At 45.3% G+C, this 20,167-nt stretch overlaps 1 protein-coding gene across 1 annotated transcript in view; it reads right to left on the reverse strand.

Moving 5' to 3' along the window:
* Positions 1–4,833: 4,833 nt before the first annotated feature.
* Positions 4,834–20,167, reverse strand: part of LOC117458261 (rho guanine nucleotide exchange factor TIAM1-like) — a 64,370-nt gene continuing 49,036 nt past the window's right edge. The window contains exons 18-29 of the mRNA XM_034098618.2: positions 14,883–15,098; positions 14,486–14,554; positions 14,238–14,363; positions 13,871–13,979; positions 12,851–13,030; positions 11,506–11,624; positions 11,293–11,401; positions 9,665–9,723; positions 9,265–9,361; positions 8,110–8,197; positions 7,326–7,498; positions 4,834–7,223 (exon numbers count right to left, since the gene is read on the reverse strand). Coding sequence (XP_033954509.2) covers positions 6,580–7,223; positions 7,326–7,498; positions 8,110–8,197; positions 9,265–9,361; positions 9,665–9,723; positions 11,293–11,401; positions 11,506–11,624; positions 12,851–13,030; positions 13,871–13,979; positions 14,238–14,363; positions 14,486–14,554; positions 14,883–15,098 — 1,989 coding nt within the window. The 3' untranslated portion in view covers positions 4,834–6,579. The remainder of the gene's footprint in view (positions 7,224–7,325; positions 7,499–8,109; positions 8,198–9,264; positions 9,362–9,664; positions 9,724–11,292; positions 11,402–11,505; positions 11,625–12,850; positions 13,031–13,870; positions 13,980–14,237; positions 14,364–14,485; positions 14,555–14,882; positions 15,099–20,167) is intronic.

The following is a 20,167-nucleotide window of genomic DNA, read 5'->3' on the forward strand; positions in this document are numbered from 1 at the left end:
GGGTTTTTGTAGTTTGTTCACTCTGGACGGTTGTGTGATACCGTGACATTTGAAAAAGGCAAAGATTCACATTCTTCATCTCCTCAAGACATACGTCAGAACTGACATTTGGTTTATCACAATGTCTGTCAACTGTCTCGAAGCCAGAGAGCACCAGACAAAAAGCTGCCAACTTCAACCTGGACCTCTGACAAAACAGACAAACTTAATTAACTCAGGAAATGACCATCAGCCTCTCCAGAAGGAGACCTTGGGCAATAGCCCAACGCTAAACTGTCACGATTCTCATGTCATGTCACATTTCTATGTCTAGGTTTGGGTGTTTTTGCTGTTCTCTCTGTCATGTTTTCCTCCTGGGTTATTGTCTGGTCCTTTTCCCTGTGTTTTTCCTCCTGTCGTTAGTTTCCCTGGTGTGTCTGATTACCCAATTGTGTTCACCTGTGGCACCTGTGTCACCTTTTCTCCTCCCTCCTCACCTGTGTCTTGTTTGTGTGATTAGTCTTGTGTGTATTTAAGTTCTGGTTTTTCTGTCTGTCTTTGTCGGTTCGTCTTGTGTATTGGCTTGTCCTCGGTGAGTGTTCTGTTCTGTCATTGTAATTTTAGCCTTGAAATAAAGGAATTTGACGTTAATCTGCATTTGGGTCCTACCTGCTTCACACATCGTAACATTACGAACCGACCATTATGGACCCAGCAGACTCAGCCCATTTGATGCTACAGGCGGAAAGTCTTGGATACTCTCTGGAATACATTTTTTATACATGGAAAGGCGCCTCATCTAGACGGGGTAGAGAGGCTGCGTTGAAGGAGGCACGTCAGGAGGTTGCTCGCAAGCCCTGGCTCTGGAGCTTGTTGCCCGAGTGGCTTAGGGTTTTCTCACGTAGCCCTGAGTGCCAGTCTGCATGTTCTGACCCTTTCTTGGGGTCTGGTCTGGCGTTTGGAGGTCCACGAAGCCTCCAAAAGACTCCGAAGAGACGCAAGGCCAGGGTTCCAGCCCCAGTTTCGGCTCCAGAACCGGCCTACAAGGCCATGGATCCATGCACCAGTACCGGTCCACGCAGCCACGCGTCCATACTCCATTACCTGGCTTACACAGCCAGGGTCCAGGCTTCCGCTCCGCCCCCAACAGCCATGGTTCCGGTTCCAGTGCCGGACCCAGCAGCCATGGTTCCGTGCTCCAGTACCATCCCACATAGCCATGGTACTGTGCTCCAGTACCATCCCACACAGCCATGGATCCGTGTTCCGGTTCCTTGCCCAGCAGCAATGGTTCCGACTCCTGAACCGGTCCCCACAGCCATGGTTCCGGCTCCAGAACCGGCCCATGCAGCCATGGTCCCTGCTACAGAACCGGCCCACACAGCCATGGTCCCAGCCCCAGTCATGGCCCCAGCAGCCATGGCTCCGGCCCCAGCAGCCATGGTTCGGGCTTCAGTACCGGCCCCAGTAGCCATGGTCCCAACTCCAGTTTCGGCTCCAGGACTGGCTCTCCGGCCGACGCCAGCTCCCCATGTCCTGTTGCCTTACCGGCCGACTCCAGCACCTCGCCTCCTGTTGGCTGTCCAGCCGGCGCCAGCTCCCCGAGTCCTGTCGGCGTACCGGCCAACGCCAGCTCCCTGAGGCCTGTTGGCGTACCGGCCAACTCCAGCACCTCGTCTCCTGCTGGCTCTCCAGCCGACGCCAGCTCCCCGTGTCCTGTCGGCGTACCGACTGACACAAGTTCCTTCTCAAGACCCATGTCAAGTCCCCTCTCGACTTCCCTCTCAAGTCCCCTCTCAAGTCTCCTCTCCAGTTCCCTCTCGAGTCTCCTCTCAAGCTACCTCTCGAGTCACCCCTCAAGTCACTCCTCGAGTCCCCTCTCGAGTCCCCTCTCGAGTCCCCTCTCAAGTTCCTACCCAAGTCCCCCCTCAAGTTTCCTCTCAGGTCCCCTTTCGAGTCTCTACTCGAGTCTCCTCTCAAGTTCCCTCTCAAGTCTCCTCTCGAGTTCCCTCTCAGGTCTCTTCTCGAGTCCCCTCTCAAATCCCCTCACGAGTCCCCTCTCGAGTCCCCTCTCAAAACACTTCTCAAGTCTCCTCTCAAGACACTTCTCAGGTCCCATCTCGAGTCTCTTCTCAAGTCCCCTTACAGGTCCTCTCTCGAGGCCCCTCTCAAGGCCCCTCTCCAGTTCCCTCTCAAGGCCCCTCTCCAGTTCCCTCTCCAGTCTCCTCTCCAGTTCCTACCCGAGTCCCCTCTCGAGTTCCTACCCGAGTCCCCTCTCGAGTTCCTACCCGAGTCCCCTCTCGAGTTCCTACCCGAGTCCCCTCTCGAGTTCCTACCCGAGTCCCCTCTCGAGTTCCTACCCGAGTCCCCTCTCGAGTTCCTACCCGAGTCCCCTCTCGAGTTCCTACCCGAGTCCCCTCTCGAGTTCCCTACTCGAGTTTCCTCTCGAGTTCCCTATCGAGTTCCCTCTCGAGCCCCCTCTCAAGTCACCTCTCGAGCCCCCTCTCAAGTCACCTCTCGAGTCTCCGATCAAGTTCCCTCTCAAGATTCGTCTCAAGTTTCCTCTCGAGTTCCCTCTCAAGCCCTCTATCGAGTTCCCACTCAAGTCCCTACTCACGTGTCGTTGGAGGTTCCGCTGGGGGTCCTGCCAACCCTGTGTCCTGTGCCGTTGGAGGCCCCGCTGGGGGTCCTGCCAACCCTGTGTCCTGTGCCGTTGGAGGCCCCGCCGACTACTCTTCTGCCGGGGGTCCTGCCAACCCTGTGTCCTGTGCCGTTGGAGGCCCCGCCGACTGCTCTTCTGCCGGGGGTCCTGCCAACCCTGTGTCCTGTGCCGTTGGAGGCCCCGCCGACTGCTCTTCTGCCGGGGGTCCTGCCAACCCTGTGTCCTGTCCCGTTGGAGGCCCCGCCGACTGCTCTCCTGCCGGGGGTCCTGCCAACCCTGTGTCTTGAGCCGTTGGAGGCCCCGCCGACTGCTCTTCTGCCGGGGATCCTGCCGGCCCTGTGTCCTGTGCCGTTGGAGGTCCCGACGACTGCTCGTCTGCCGGGGGTTCTGCCGGCTCCGTGTCCTGTGCCGTTGGAGGCCCCGCCGACTACTCTTCTGCCGGGGATCCTGCCAACCCTGTGTCCTGTGCCGTTGGAGGTCCCGCCGACTGCTCTCCTGCCGGGGGTCCTGCCGGCCCTGTGTCCTGTCCCGTTGGGGGTCCCACCGACTGCTCTTCTACCGGGGGTCCTGCCAACCCTATGTCCTGTGCCGTTGGAGGTCCCGCCGACTACTCTTCCGCTGGGGGTCCTGCCAACTCCATGTCCTGTGCCGTTGGAGGTTCCGCCGACTGCTCTCCTGCCGGTGGTCCTGCCGGCCCTATGTCCTCTTCCGTGGGGAATCTTGCCGACACCTGTCCCACCGGCTCCGGATCCTGTCCGGTCGACACCGGCTCCTGTCCGGTCTTCGGAGCTGTCCGGTCTTCGCCCTCGAGCCCGGTCCCCTGAGTTCGCCCGCTGTGGTCTTCGCCCCTCCTCGAACTCTGCCTTGTCCCCGGGCCGTCCGCCCGAGAACCCCTTTTTGAACTCTGCCTTGCCCCCGGGCTGTCCGCCCGAGACCCCCTCTTTGAACTCTGCCTTGCCCTGGGCTGTCAGCCAAGGCCCATCCTCCGGACCCCCTCCACCCACCCTGCTGGACGTTGTTGGATGTTTGTTTTGGTGTTTAGGGACGTCTAGAATCCGTCCCTTGAGGAGGGGGTTCTGTCACGATTCTCATGTCATGTCACATTTCTATGTCTAGGTTTGGGTGTTTTTGCTGTTCTCTCTGTCATGTTTTCCTCCTGGGTTATTGTCTGGTCCTTTTCCCTGTGTTTTTCCTCCTGTCGTTAGTTTCCCTGGTGTGTCTGATTACCCAATTGTGTTCACCTGTGGCCCCTGTGTTTTCTCCTCCCTCCTCACCTGTGTCTTGTTTGTGTGATTAGTCTTGTGTGTATTTAAGTTCTGGTTTTTCTGTCTGTCTTTGTCGGTTCGTCTTGTGTATTGGCTTGTCCTCGGTGAGTGTTCTGTCATTGTAATTTTAGCCTTGAAATAAAGGAATTTGACGTTAATCTGCATTTGGGTCCTACCTGCTTCACACATCGTAACATAAACTGGTCTGAATACTGAGCAGAAGGGGTCTCTGGTGAAGTCCCTGCATCTCAATGTCTGCTAGAGTTACATAAGACCCTTAAAGGTTAACCCTAACCCTTTAAATGCAATAAATGAATATATATTTGAAAAATACAGAATTCTATAGAAACTGAAGACCCTAATTACCAGATTTATTTAAACTACATTTTGCAATTCAGGATATGTTAAATGTGTTTTTTAATTACTTTACTGTACATATTTACATGGTAATCTCTATACTAAGGAAACTTATTTTTTTCATTATTTGACAATCCTCAAATTGAAGGCAAAACAATTCAATACTGTAATTGAGTTTGAAAAAGCACCTGGAATCAATATTTTTTTGTTCCACATAATGGGATTTTCTGGTAACCCAAATGGGCATTTATGATGTCAGCCAAAAAGCTAGGTCTGCTTTTTTATCAGGGTTGGAGAAAGACGGCTTTGTCCATTACCTAAAACAAATAATAAAAAGGACTTAAGAGTTATAATGCACAAGGACTTACAAGGGTCTGACTTATTTGAAGCGAATATATCTGCACTTTTCTTATTGTTCTGAGTTTAATCTTTATGGTGTAATGCTATTATTGCTAGTTGCTTTGGATCAAAGCGGCAGCTCAATGTCATCCAATGTAATATTAATGGAGAGCCACCCCTTGACTTCAGAAAAGTGTGTAACACGACAAATAAAAAGCACATTCACACAACTAAATTTAGAAAATTTATTTTAACATAAAAATGATAATACTCCACAGTTTTATGTACGAACACAGTTTTAAAAGTACAAAGGGAGGAGTCAAAGGGGGTCTCAGGATTTTGCCTCCAAGGCCAGGTGATTGTACCTCACAGTCTGAACGTCTCTGCTGGGCTCCGTCACCCAGACAGCTAAAACCTAAGAAACCAGCATCGCAATAAAAACACAATAAGAAACATCCAAAGTGTATTATCTACCTCCACTCTCCTCACACTCTGTATAAGAGTAGCTCTCAGATTCCCCCCTCCCCCTCACAGTAGGGTATTAAGTGCATGTTCAATACATCCATTAAGGTGAGCATGACTGTTCAGCAATCAGCGTGTTGTGAAGACATAAAGTGAAACAGCACAACCTGGTGGAGAATGGAAGAAATGCAGGAGAGGACTTAATTAGGGGTTGATGTCATGGATGTGAAGTCTGTCTCTCCCAGCTTTTCTGTGGTTGTGATGCTTTCTGACATGACAAAGGTCAAAGCGCTGGAGAGAGAGAAGGAGATGAAGAGATCAGAGGAAAACGGTTTGATTCTCCTTGGAGTTCTGTTGAATAACTCCTTTCAAAACAACAAAGACAATTCAAGTAAAACAGGATGGTTGGAGGAATTATAATGCTATTAACCAAGATGTGGAGCATGAGGAGGCCTCAGGGGTGAGAAGAATCCAGTATAATGATGACCTTGATGGAGTTACTAAAATAACAACTGCATTTTATTGGAGCAACAAAATCATAGGCTGGACATTCATGTGAAGGTCACGAGCGACGGCTCTGTTAAGCTTGTTTCTGGCACCAAACACACAAAAGGTGGTTTGTAACACTGGGCAGCTGAGTGTGGTGTAAACATTGAAAGTTACAGTCAAAAGGCAATAATTAAATAAAGATTAGGTACACTTTCTTTCAAAAAGGATATGCTAGGAGACAAAAGTGAGCTTCAAAACATTTTCATAACAAGAGGTTAACGGCACTCTATGGTACTCCTGGCTATACATCAATGTGCAGCTGATATCAAGTTAAAACGTCAAAAAGCACGATAAAGCTAGTTGGATCTCACCATCTTTTCACACAGCAGTCGTTTAGCCAAAAGCACCTGAAGAAAGTTCAGTAACACACAGCCCTTTGAGTGTTAAAATACAAACAGTTTGAGTCAGAAAAATATAACACCCACATTCCTGTGTTGAAAAATAGACATTTTTGGCCAGAAGATCCCGGTTCAGTGATGCCGTCTCTTCAGTAATGTGTGCACGGTACATGTGTCTGTGCTCCTGTGTACTGACAGTGTACAAACACACACACGTTGCTTGTTTACTTGCGTGCACATGCGGTGCTGTCTTTTTCAAACGTTCACATACAATTCCAGAGGTTTATGTGAAGTTCGGGGATCCACAAACAGTGAGGACCGTGTTTTCTTTTGGGTTCACTTTGAAGCAGTTCGGGATGAGAAGCTCCCCTCACTCGCTCGGTGGCTCAGCACTTTGGGATTGTCAGAACAAGGGAGATGCAGGAGAGGTGGGAAGAAGGGGGTTGTGTAGCAACACAGGGAGGACTGGATGAGGTTAAATTCCTCCTATACACGAATACCTCCAAATTCAACATATTTAAAGCTTGTGTTCAATCTCTCCCCCGTTTTCTTGCCCTCTTACTTTATGTAACAAAGTTAAACAAACCACCCTTTTGGCTCATTTTCTTCATCTTTCTATTAATCCCAATCAGAAGACGTCACCGTTGCACCCGTTACCAAAGTCGTCCCGTCGCACCCAGATGACATCATGGTCTTTGTTCGAGGCCCCCTCCACAGAACACTGCTTCAGGGGGGCGAGCGTCAGACCTGGGGTTGAACAGCGGGAGATGGAGACCCCGCAGGACGAGAAAGAGTCCACGGAGCCTGAATTGTCACACAGCTTTATCCGTTCTACTTCCTCCTCCTGCATCACGCTCAGCATGACCTCACTTCCTGTCTCCACCCGTCTGTTCAGGTTGTGGCTCGTCATCTCTCCGCCCTGTAGCACCAGTCTCTCCATCTTACCCTCCAGGTCGGCCGGTTCTGCAGACGCTGCTCGGACAGACTTGCAGTATTCGTCGTCGTCGCTCAAAATGTCCGTCTCCTTCACCATACCCTGGACCTCATAGCAACCCAGGTCGAACTGCTCCTCCACCCAGCGGTCAGTGTCCTCCCCTTGAGCTTTTTGGGTTTGAGGAAGAGCATGCTGGGACATCAATGGATAGGAGGAGTGGTGGGTGGTCTCTGGATCAGTGCTGTTGTTGTTATTGCCATGGAAGATCAGGTCGGTGTCGATGGTGACGCGGTTCCTCACCAGCTTCCTGCGGGGCAGCGTCCGTGATGGAGCTGATTCTGAACCGACAGGAGACACGTTTTACTTTGTGAATATCATGTACTAAACATCTCTGGCCCCTCTTGTGCTGTGAACTAAAAGCTTTACCTAAGCTTTGTTACCTGCTCTGTTCGTGCCGGAACGCGCCCCTTTAAGGGCACACAGGCGCTTCCCTCCAAACGGGACGTACTGCTGGTTGAAAGGCAGAGACTCCGTCTTCAAGAGCTGCCGGCGCTGCTTCTCCCTGAGGATGGAGTGGACTGCTTTCAGGAAGTCCTTCTTACTATCTGGAGAACTGCAGATTGGAGAAAAACACAATAACTTAAAGACAACATACTAGAGCAGGGGTGTCCAAACTTTTTTCACCGAGGGCCACATGCAGAAAAATATACGAAGGGTTGGGCCACTCGCTAGAGGTATATCGCCTCATAAGTTCAGGTATAAGTTAAATCAACCAAATGTAGGTCAATGATGCTCGTGAGTGTTGGCAGCTCATCCCTTAAAACAGGAGCCTCAGAGTGATTATAATAAGGAGAAATAGGAAGGGTGTGTTTCAAGCTTGTTATGTAAATTTGTCATTGGGCTTTTTTCTTATCAACCAAGATATGTTAGAAAAAATGTCCAACTTTAATTGACTGAATTTATTTGAAAAGTGGTCTTATTAACACATGAATAGTTCTGTGTATATATTTTTACATTTATAGTTTATAGAATTACAATATAAGACAAGCTCAAGTTTCATTTGTAGGCCATATTCCATTATACTGTTTGAATTTGCTGATGGCCGATTCAAAATGGTCCGCGGGCCGTAGTTTGGACACCCCTGTACTAGAGAAAAGGTCATTTTATATGCTATGTTCTGCCTCCATGTTTCCAATGCAGTTTTTGGAAAATACCAATTCATACCTGCAGCACAACTGGAAGGTTCTCTCTGGCCTCCCCTCAGATTCAGATCTTATGTGAACTATCTCACACACCGCTGTTCCCTCAGAGTCTGAGAGGAGGGAGAGGAAAAGACAGATTTATTAAAAGCATTCAGTAAGCAACATCAATTTCTCCCCCCTTAACAACAGGCCATTAGGCAGATAAACGATAACACTTTAGCTGGATCGCCCGAGGGTGATTTAATTTCCATTGAGGACAGGAATGTAAGGAAGATTGCATGCAGGCGTACTAATAGGTATCCATCCGTTTTATTTATAAAGGGTATCATTTATTTTGTTGGAAATAGACAAAGCAAGTTGACAAAAGAGCCACAGAAGACACTGCCTAGATTGAGTCATTAGAAACAACTTCTGTGTTTTGGGATGACAGGTCGCTTAATCACAGGCTAATTATATTCTTCTTTTTTTTTTTCTTTTAAATAAGACTTTAACATAACAGAATACTTTTATTTTGATTAGGTCTTGGGTTGTGTGTTTTCAGGCAATGAGTAAATCTACTGGGGACAAAAAGCAAAAATCTACTTCAAGCACATTATAAAATACTAATACTCCAACATCTCCCTCTTGAGGACATCCTTTAACTTTGATCAATAACACAGACTTTTGGTGCAGATTCTAAACTCTCCCAGAATGATGCGTAACACATGAGTCTATCAAAATCCCTTCAGAGGTTTCCTCACTGATCAGACGTTCATCATGGAGGCGCCTGGCTGACTGAAAGTATCAGGTCAGAGACTATGCTTTCTGGACAAGTCTCCACATGGCGGCTCGAAATGTTTTGTCTTTCTATTTAAATTTTCGTGTAATACATATTTCAGAGATAGAATAAATACAAAGGTATTTGATTTTACAGCTTATCTATTCCCATCATGACAAATCGGGTGAGTGAGACAATACTTATTTTTTGTATACAAAAATGAATGTAGTCGTTTTCTAGAAGTCAACTAGGAGGATGTTGTGTGTAAAAAAAACGATGAAATTGACCCTTCACTCAACTAGAACTGACCAACAGCAATCCTAATTTCTGTGATTCCTCACATTTCTGAAAACCTGAAGAATGGGGACGAAAGATCATAAATATAATTGACTGCATGTTACTGTATTTAACAATACATACTTGAAAGAGCACGGTGTTGAAGAGAGTCCGTTGCGATCATGTGACGGAACCGGAAAGGGTCTTTGTCGTCACTCACAGACGCTCGGTGAGATCCACCCTGAGAAATACACACTGGGTAAATGTCTAATACAGAACCACTGCAATACGTCAACGTGACAGCAGAGGGCAGAAGAGAGCAATGACAGAATGGGGGTGAAACATAATCTGTATTCAATTCCGATAAGAACCCTCATTCAGTCTATTGTCCATTTATGAAAGACATAACCGTCCGTAATTTCTTTTGCGATCGCGAAAAAAAAAAAGCAATTCAAAAAGCACTTCATGGAAAGCCCAGAGTCCCAATCTGCACGGTAGAGTTTCCCCGACTAGATTAATCATCAGAAAATGGGAAAATACTTACAATTCTTCTCCTGTGCTTGGAGCTGTCTTTGTACACAAATACAACCGCTGTTTTGAACACTAAATGAAGACAAGGGAGAGATGGAAACCATTAGAAGGGTCAGCATTCACACATATCCCCAAGTTATACAGTGACAACTTGACGCAGCATATCAAATGGCCACTTTCACATGTTTGCATATTTTGAGGAAGAATAGCCTCAAACTGGGGGCACGCTTCAGCGATCAGCAGCACAAACTATTAATAAAAAAATGGTACCAAAGTCACGAGATTGCATGCACGGAGCACCCTCTTCCACTCACTAACGCCTTGCCAGGAAAAGCTCTTATAGCATGTAGATGTCACATTAGAGCCAAACGTGTCACATCTTTAGACAAAAGGCACTCCTGGGTGTGTGAGAATACCATGTCACCCCTTTAATGTAAGGATTACACGCTGCTCTTCACGTGAAAAGGAAGAAAATAGATCCCTTGTGCTATATGCGCGACTGGGTTTTCCTTTTACCAGAGTGTATTTCCTCACCATCAGAAATAGCACCGAGTGTCACACTATGCATGGCAGTGTTCAGTAGGATACAGTTAAGTGGTGCATGCGTGCAAGTTTTAAGATACAGTATGCAGTGTTTTTCCAGAGCACAGAATAGTTGCATTGCTCTTTTCTTTCTGCTGAGGAAAGTGTGAATGCATATCTGCTGTATATGGAACATGTGTTTATTCATCTAAAAGAATAAATCCCACACCGTTTTAATAGTGAATACACGAGGATGAGCGCCTTGCAGATTATCCGTCCGTGTGATCCTGTGCATGCGAGAGGATTTCGAGTTATATAATGTGCTGACCAAGACAAAGCTGATGTCATCATTTATTTTGTAAATACTTATATTGAAGAGCTAACTTAAAAATGAACACCAACATAAGTAAAAAGTGTACTCTAAGCTGTGAAACAACTTAACCCAATGCTTATATTTTGCATTTGGTATATCGTTATGTTATTACATTTGACATATAGAATTGACCCGAAGGATGTATAATTTGATTGCATTGGATACAGCTAAGTACATTTGTCTTTGTCTTTATTAGGATCCACATTAGCACTAGCATGAGCATTGGCTATTCTTCCTGGGGTCCACACACACTCAAAACATACATACAACAAAATGGCTCATAATTTCATGCAATTTACAGTGAAATCAAGTGAAAACTAAAATGGTCCTCCAATTATCGCCATCCTAAGGCCAAACAAAAGTAAATACAAATAAGTGTACATAATAATATATGCATACACAGTTCAAATTTACTTTGCAATACTTAAATAATTTTTTAGCAACCTTTTGAAATGTACTTGAGAATCTTCCTGAATGATGTGAACCGGTAAAGAGTTCCAGCTGATCATGGCTCTGTACATGACTGTTTTCTGTCCCATATTTGATTTAGATTTGGGTAATACAAACCGTCCTTCTATTGTATGTCATCTAACAACACTTGTAAATATTCATAAGTTGTGGTAGATGTGTGTCTTGTGCCGTTTAGACCGCTGAACATGTAAACAAGATTTCAACTGAATCAATTCTAATAAAGATAAAGCATAATCATTTCAGCAATATTATCCTAAGTCCACATGAAGCCTTACCAAAAGCAGCCAAATCGGGGTCCTTTTTGCTCTTGGTCAAGGAGGATGGAGGGTTGATCCACACCACCGTAGAATGAAGCAAAAGGTCCCCCATGGAGAGGTCCGCCACCTGAGAGAAGTCAAACACATGGTCAAATATGAATTTAAGTCATTTAATAATATTTTGAATTGAATATGGATTACCAAGAATAAAATAGGCTTCATCATGTTCACCTCTTTTCTATGCGCAGTCTGTTCGTTGATCAGCTGATCGAAAACAGCTCCGTACTCCTCGTGAAGCTTTTGCATCTCATTGATGTGACTGGCAACTTTGTTCATGGCCTTCATTGCAACTGAACGGGACAAACATTAATCATCATTGTTAGAAAAATACGGCTTGGTCTTCAATAATCAGGATACATGTATTTATTATCCTTGCAAGAATGGAAGAAGTCATCACATACATGCATGGGACAAATAGTTCCCCGAATAGTGTCCTTCACATGCTTACATACAAGAGAGTGTTATTCAGTCACAAGATGCAGAATACCGGTTCAAAGCAGTATTCAGTGTTACAGTGTTTAGTTCAGATTAGCTAAGGCATGTGTAAGCAATAAACATGACAGTCATATGTCTGTCATGTTGTCATATCTCCATTAGGGATGGGTATCATGTGAAATTTATCGATTCCGATTCCGGTTCTGCTTATCGATTCCCCGTTTCGATTCCAAAATTGTAAAAGAAAGAGGTCAAACGTTTAGATAACAAAAATATCTTAATTTTTTGAAGCTTTAACTGACATTTTTACAAATAAAAAATATACATGCAATACAAATGTATTGCACAATAGCTGTGCTTTATTTTATCTCAGCTATGCCTTTGGCAAGCTATTAACAGGCATCACACTGTGCCTTGTCTTTCTCTTTTAGTGTAGTGGAGCCTCACTTCAGAGCGTTTACCGCGATCCATCTTTGGTGTTATGAAGTGACTGAGCTCGTGAACTGTCTACGGGGGGAGCCTCGCTGCGGGCAACTGTGGACCTCTGTCGCCGCAACTTACATGATGCCGTTTAAAAAAATGAAGGGCGGTGCTGGCCGTCAGCGTACCGAGCCGGCCGTCAACGGCCCGCTGCCGACCGGCCGTTCTGTGATTCTCCAGAACACACAGATGGCCAGTCCTCCCTTACCCAGGCTGTATTCCTCCGGGTCACCGCGGCGCAGACGGACCCGGAGGAATACAGGGTCTACCGCGTTTAGGAACCATTAAGCAGAACCAAAAGTGTATTTAGTATGGGTACCCGGTACCCGGCATTTTCTTATCGGTTCTCATCTGGAACTGAGTTTCGGTTCCCAACCCTAATCTCCATAGAGGCTGAATCATCATGTTAATCACATAGCTATCATATGCCTAAAACAGTCCCGACGCTCTTCTGGGTAATCAGACATCCTGTTACGTACACAGCTACGTAGGGCCTCTGATATTGGAAGAGTACATTCAGTTTTTTCCCAACAATCATCAATCTATATCTAGTTCCATGTGCCAAAGTGCAAGTGAATAATAAACAAAGACACTGGCTTACCGTCCAGGTGGTAGTGCTCCTCGCTGTCGGGGTCCGTGAGAGAGTAGAGCTCTCTGAGCAGCAGCGGGTACTTCAGGACCCTCTGGATGGGTTTGATCAGGTAAGACTCCAGAGTGGACGAGTGTTGCTGTCGGGGGTTTCTCTCAGCCAGGAAAGCTTTGAAATCTGGATCCGTCTTTGCTGGAGGACCAGAAATATGAGCATTAGGCATTTTGTAAAAGGAGGCAAAGAAAAACAAACAGGAAGCTGCATCTAAAAGATATCCTTTATACCTGCAAATAACTTGCATCTTAAAAAGGTCTCCTATTACACTGTTTTTCATTAATATATTACAGCTCTCAGATATATACAGAACATGTCTGTGAAGTGTTTGGCTCCAAATACCAAACAGATCATTGCAGCATTACCCATAACCCCCTCTGTTTCAGCCCTGTTTCCAAAGTGCTGATTCTCTGTCTGTTACTTTAGATGAAAATAAGGAGCCCCTCCCCCACGCCCCTCTGAGAGAGATTTGGTTACAAAGAACACAATGGTGCTCTAGGAGGAGATTCAGGTGATAAGGGGGGGGGGGGGGTTACCTTGGTTGCTGATTGGCTAATGGTTACACAAGCCACAAAATCGTTATGACATCATAAAGTGGCCAAAATCTAATCAGCTCATTTTCAGACAGGTTTTTATAGAAACGGATCAGGACAAAAAGAGAGAGAATCTTTGTTCCTGAAACTTTCAGAGTCTCTTTCCACAGAGGGGACACATGTTGATGTAGAAGAGACATGAACAAGTAGATTTTGCATAATAGGTGACCTTTCAGATGAAAGACTGTGTGTCATTCAAGTGAACCATCAGGAAATGCTGAAGTAAACTTTACTCTCCAAGCCACTCAATGGTGTGATGAGTAAGCCTGTAAAGGTTAAGCCTCAATGTGTGCCGAGACTAGTTGCAGCTCGCCCTCTGTACTGCACTTTTCAACTGAAGGGAACATTGGGTGTCTCACCAGTCAAGAATGTGTGCATGTGTTACCTTTAGCCAGCACCTTTGGGACCTTTGTGTGGCTGGCACAGAAGGCGCTGTAGATCTTGAAGCGATCGGCGTAATACAGGAAGGAACCCCCCAAGGAGAAGAGCACTTTCTGTGAAAACAAACAAGCATGTCGTGCTATCAAAATTGAAATACGATTACAAATTAGCACACGTCTCAACTCCGTTTGATCCCTTCAAAGAGCCCGCAGCAGTAACATTCTTAATGTTCACTGCTGATCTAGAAAAAAAATGGAGGAAGGGCGAACACGTCTGGACAACTGCAATAACACCGTGAGCCAAAGGTCTTGAAGCAGCACCTTTTTGAAGGAACCCGTAAGTGTGATAACATTAGAGAAATCCTTCCCCACCTTAAAATGCTCCACTCTTTCCAGTCTGTCCAGGTCTGGCACCAGTCGGATCCCATCTTCCAGCGTCCGGAGAAACTCCACCTGGAACTCCACCATCTCCCCGAGGTTACCGAACAAAACGTCCAGCTGCAACAACACGCAAAGCGTCATTCAGAAGGTGCTACTAACTCCAGATGTTTCATATTTAGAGGGATTTATGACAGCATTTAATAAACACTTTTGGATTATGTAGATGAGGGGGAAATTACCTCATCCTGGGTAAGGAAGCTCTCTTTCTGCAAAGGTGTCAAGTAGCACTCTATAAGACAGTTCAGGTCCTGGAAAGACAAAAGTTAAGAACACGATGAGCCTCTGATGAGATGTTCAAGGAGGAATGGGAAGGGCATGTGGGGGCGTCTGCTCATGTGAAGGCTGTTTCATGTGGAATCATTATTGAGGTATTTAAAGAACACAACAGAAATGAATCAGTTCTCACAGGCGGGAACAAACCAACCATGGCACAAAGTCAAAGTTCTGATCACGTTGACAAAAGAAACCTTTCGTTTGATCAGAGCAGAACCAGATTCCGTGTCCATTATCCTCAAACCAATACAGATTAGAATCTACAGCTATCAGTTTGTGCTGGTAAGATTGTCTTCAACTCACTTTGACATAGGCTTTCTCCGTCTCCACCAGTTCATTGATGACCTTGCGGAGTTTGTCTGCGTGGGAGAGCTGTCTCTGGGTGGCAGCGGGGGGTAAAGCTGTCACGGGGCTCGGGGACAGGGACGACGAAGACGACGACGAGGACGACGACATAGGGCACTCCAGTGGATTCATGTCATGGAGACTGCGGCAGAAAGCAGTGACCTGCTCTGTGCTCTGTAAAGAGAGACAAAGTTCATGTCAAATGTTACATTCTTAGCATTTCTTTAGGGCTAATTTTATGTTGGATTACATTGCGATTAGTGAATATTTGACATGTTAAAACGTGTTAGAACTCCTGAGTGTTAATGAAAACATAAAATATATCCTGTATGGGATTTGGACACATGTAAAGTTTAATACAAAAAAATAATAAAACATACAGGCACTAATATTCATACATATAAATAAGCACGAACAACAAAACACACAGTTGATACTTGCAACACAACGACCTTTTCCATCCCTGCATCACAAATACCATGCACGATCAGACCTGCAAGGCCGAACTGGTACAGCAGTGCGTTTAATGAAAACAATTAAATAGGGGACTTTCCCCTCTGGCTCTGTAGACCACTATCAGTAGATTTGCAGCCCCCCTTAAAGCTACAAAGTTTCTTATCGAGTAATAGACTCTGCAAAGTGAAGGTCAACAACTTCTGGAAAAACAGCTCAGACGCATCATCTTCCGCTCTGATGCGCAGCAGTACTTTGCGAATGAGAAACTGAAACCCACGCACAAACATAAATTGTTAGGATCGGGAGGTTCTGTCCTCATCTAGCGGCTTCTTTCATAGTCCCAAGGCTGCGAAGTTCAATGCAAACAGAGCGTAGGCACCAGAGAACGGAAAACCAATTGAAAGTGACATCGGAGCGTCAACAAAAAGTGAGAGGCTGGAAGTTAAATATGAAAAAAGCACTGTGAGCAATACAGCAAGACCTGTTTCTAAAAACACCTACTCCTAACTACTGCAACCTCATTTCATAATTACCTTCAAACGATCACAATGTCCACTACCTCTTAAATTATATAAAATATTGGTCAATCTGTGGTTTCATGTTTTTTTAAGTGCAGACAGGCTGTTGCTAGGATTGTGAGGTCTGTTTGAAACAGCGTGTGTATCATCCACCACCCATACTCAGCCAATCCTAGTCGATTTAAGAATAAAGAAAATTAATTCTCCTGAAATGTTTGGGAATTAATAACGACGCATACCATACGCCAGGGTGTCAAAACTCAATTTCATCGCGGGGCCCACATCAGTATATGGTGTGCACTCAAAGGGCCGGTTGTAACTATATAAATACATATATATATAAATATATAATATATATAAAATAATGTGTTTATATTACATTATGCCTCTGGAATTGGATTATTAGCGGATTAGGATAATGACTTAGGTAATGATCTATGTCTGAAAGCAAATAATTGCAAGTCTCTTCAGTGCGCATGTCACAAAACGAGATGCCATTGTGGGACATGTAGTTTATGGGCAACCTGATTCTGTAAAGCGGCATTTAATCGTATATATAAACGGTATTACATCTTGCAAGATCTTGCGGGGCCACATAAAATGAAGTCGCGGGCCGGATGTGGCCCCCAGGCCTTGAGTTTGACACCCCTGCCATACGCCATGTCTTTTATTATAGCTTTTGTCTTAGACCAACACTGAATCTCCTAATTTTCACCTGAACAGAAATCCTTTCATAAAATAATCCTTTAAAGAAATGATAAGCTGTGATTTGGTAAAGCAGGACAATTATTAGTCATTTGGCATTTCAGACTAACATAATAACAGCATCACAGACTGGTACGACAGGATACAGTCAGACACTGCAGAGGAACAGTATGTTGTACAGGTGAGTGATGCAATCTGTAGCTTCAGAAAACACAGAGCAGTTTGGTGGTATTCTACTTCAACCTGCCAGTCATCCGTGTAATTTAACTATCTTTGCGAGTGTATTTCACACAAACATCCCTACAGTGTGTAGTCAGCTAAAGTGTTTATCCGTGGTTATCCGTGACAACACACTGCGCCTGCTTGTGTGTTTGTGCTGGCTGATACACAGACAGCTGGTGAGCAGGGGGACATGGCTTGTCTTTCCTGATTTCACGGCTTGTCACCGGTTTAGCTTCAACGACAACACCATTTTCCATTGTGGTATTCAAACCAGCTTCGCAACGCTGACACGCATGCACACACATGCCCACATGGTTTAACAGACCTGCTGATACTAAATTCTTCCCATCAGGTCAAGATGAGCTCTCAGTCATGAGAAGAAAACCACAACACTCAATAAACCAAAAGTATCTAAAGCAACTACAACAACAATCCTCTGGTTTAGTCCTTGTTGATAATCAAGTCTTCTCGTCGCCTTGTTGGCATCACTCACAGGTTAGTCAGCATCCAAAGAAGTATCTGCATTGCAGACAATTAATGATGTCCTCCTTAAAATCACACTGCTTTTAATTGAGTCTGAAGTTGATACAGGGACTAACCAGAAATAGTGCCGACGGAAAGGATAATTTTCAACACAAAAACAGAGCAACGCCATCGCAGTCTCGCCACTTGTAAGCTCGGTCTTGCCCTTGACAGCCAGAGGAATTAGTGACAGCCGAGTGACAGATGGAGCAGAGACAGATGACAGCGGGAGATTCACACAGAGGGTGCATAGTGCTTTACCATCGCTACTAATTAACAAGTGATGACAACTTTCCAATCCAATAAAAAAGGGCAGCAGAAAAACCAAACCGTCAGCAATTTGAATTTTTATTTTACGGATTAAATTCAAGATAAGCAATGCTCAAGTATCATTCAACATTTCAAATCAACTTAACCCAAAATGCCAATTGTTAGATTTTCAGCATAATGATTCTTGAAACAAAGAATAATATTTCTTTATAAATTCTGCTGAGATATAAACAGGATAATAAGATAAAGTCTGAACACTAAAGTCCATGCCATCACAACGGGTGATCAGTCAAAACTCTGACATTCATTATTCCTGCTGGGTGTGAACCTCGAGCCTCAGCACTGCTGGCACCATCCTAGTCAGTGACCTCTGCAGGATCATATCCACAACACAAGCATCCACAGACAGACAGACACACACACACACACACACACACACACACACACACACACACACACACACACCGAGGCTCACCAGCTGTAACATATCATAGACGGATTCTGTCGCGCGTCCGGAGTTCCTGCTCTTCTTAAAAGCTGACATGCTGGCAGGTCAGACAGAGTTCAACAAAAAGTCAGGCGTCCGTTCCCGTCCTGATTTTCCTTTCCAGGAAGTTTTGATTCCTCAGTGCCATGAGGATATCGTTTCTACAGCATCTTCGTCCAAAATGTACGACTGATACTCCAGTGCAGGATGTGTTGATCTTCAACGTGTCCAAACAAACCGACTAAAACTGTAAGAGTAAATACTTTGCTAATCAACACTCAAATCTATAATGCGGCAGCGAAACAAAAGGGTCAAAACAGATTGCAATAATGTCACCTTATCCTAAAAGCATCGATCCTATCTGTCTCTTTCTCAATACTCTGCATGCTCCCCTGTCTTCTACTTCTGTCCAGGTGTTTGCAAGCATCCTCAACAGCAAAGGGAGAATACTACATTAGATAACGAGACCAAACATCACGTCGCCGCGAGGGACCGAAGAAGAGAGGGGAGGAGAAAGGAGGGAGGAGAGATAGCAGTGGGTGGTGAGAGCCAGACACAGGGACAGCACGTAAAGATAACCGGTATCTCCCTTTCGTCGCAGCTCAGAAAGACATGTCCCCACACTTTGAGAAAGGACCGCCGCGTTGGTAAACACAGATTATTTATTAGCTCTGATCTTTCAAATGAGCCTCTGAAAGCATCAACTCAAGCAACATTACACAATCGAAAGGAATCAATTTAAAATGAGAACATACCCAGCAAATAAGAATCGCCATGAAGCGCCACACATTTCTTCCTTGTAGGTAAATCAGCTTGAGGTGTTTTCTATCAATGATATTGGATCCAGGTCAGACGGGATCTTCAAGTTCTCACACCTTAATTTATTGCGTCAAGCTTCAAATACACCGCCCTTGAACATTTAATTATGGGTTAGCAGCATACCACAAGAGCTGCTCACTTTGAGAGATAAGAGTTAAGTAATACTTTAAGACACTTTCTTAACAGTCAAGTTCTGGAGCAGAGATAAGAAAAGGTAACGGCTGTTGAATACAAGCGAAGGTCAATGTGTTTTTTTTTACAGGAACACTGATTGAAATGTGTACTTTTTGCTCAAAATCTTAGTTGAAATAGATCTTTAAAAAAAGATTGTTGCTGTAAAACAATGTAAGCATACATAACTTTGTCAAATGCAAGCGTGGTTTCAATAACACACGTCTAGTCTGATGAATCAGCCAAGCAGTACGAGTGAACACACAGACCGACAAACATGCATGTAATAAAAGAGGTCCCAGGCAGCAATACCTTTTATCTAGTCAGTCCAACACCGGCATTCCTAATCCCGAGGCGAATCTTTATTCTTTTACAAAAATATACTAAATCAGTAGACCCACCCTAAAGAACAGAGCGACAGACATTGGTACAGCGAGAGGGAGGAGCTGGGCGGCAAGCCCCAACCTGCGCCGTCAACCGTCCAGCTGCAACCACGTAAGTGAGAGCCGGGATAACACAGATTATGTCCACATAACCGCACAAACACACACACACACACACCACACACACCACACACACCACACACACAACACACACCACCACACACACACACACACACCACACACACACACACACACACACACACACAACACCACAACACACACACACACACACACACACAACACACCACACACACACACACCACACACACACACACAACACACAACTACACACACCACACACACACACACACACAACACACACACACACACACACACACACACACACACACACACACACACACACCCACACACCACACACACACACACACACACACACACACACCCACTGCGGATTGTTCCTTGCAGTATTACATGTAGGAATATAGCAATTTCGATGGCATGCATTCACACTCAAGAGCAGGATGTACTGTCAATGTCAGTGAACACAGAGAGGGGAGGGGAGGAAGGGGGAGTCTTGAAGTTCAGTTTCATCTGAAATAAGGGGAAACATGCAAATCAATAAATCCCTGCGAGGATGATGGGATCCACGCCATGACAGAGAGACTTAAT

Source organism: Pseudochaenichthys georgianus, chromosome 14 (genome assembly GCF_902827115.2).
Source record: "Pseudochaenichthys georgianus chromosome 14, fPseGeo1.2, whole genome shotgun sequence".
In the NCBI taxonomy this organism is placed as follows: Eukaryota; Metazoa; Chordata; class Actinopteri; order Perciformes; family Channichthyidae; genus Pseudochaenichthys; species Pseudochaenichthys georgianus.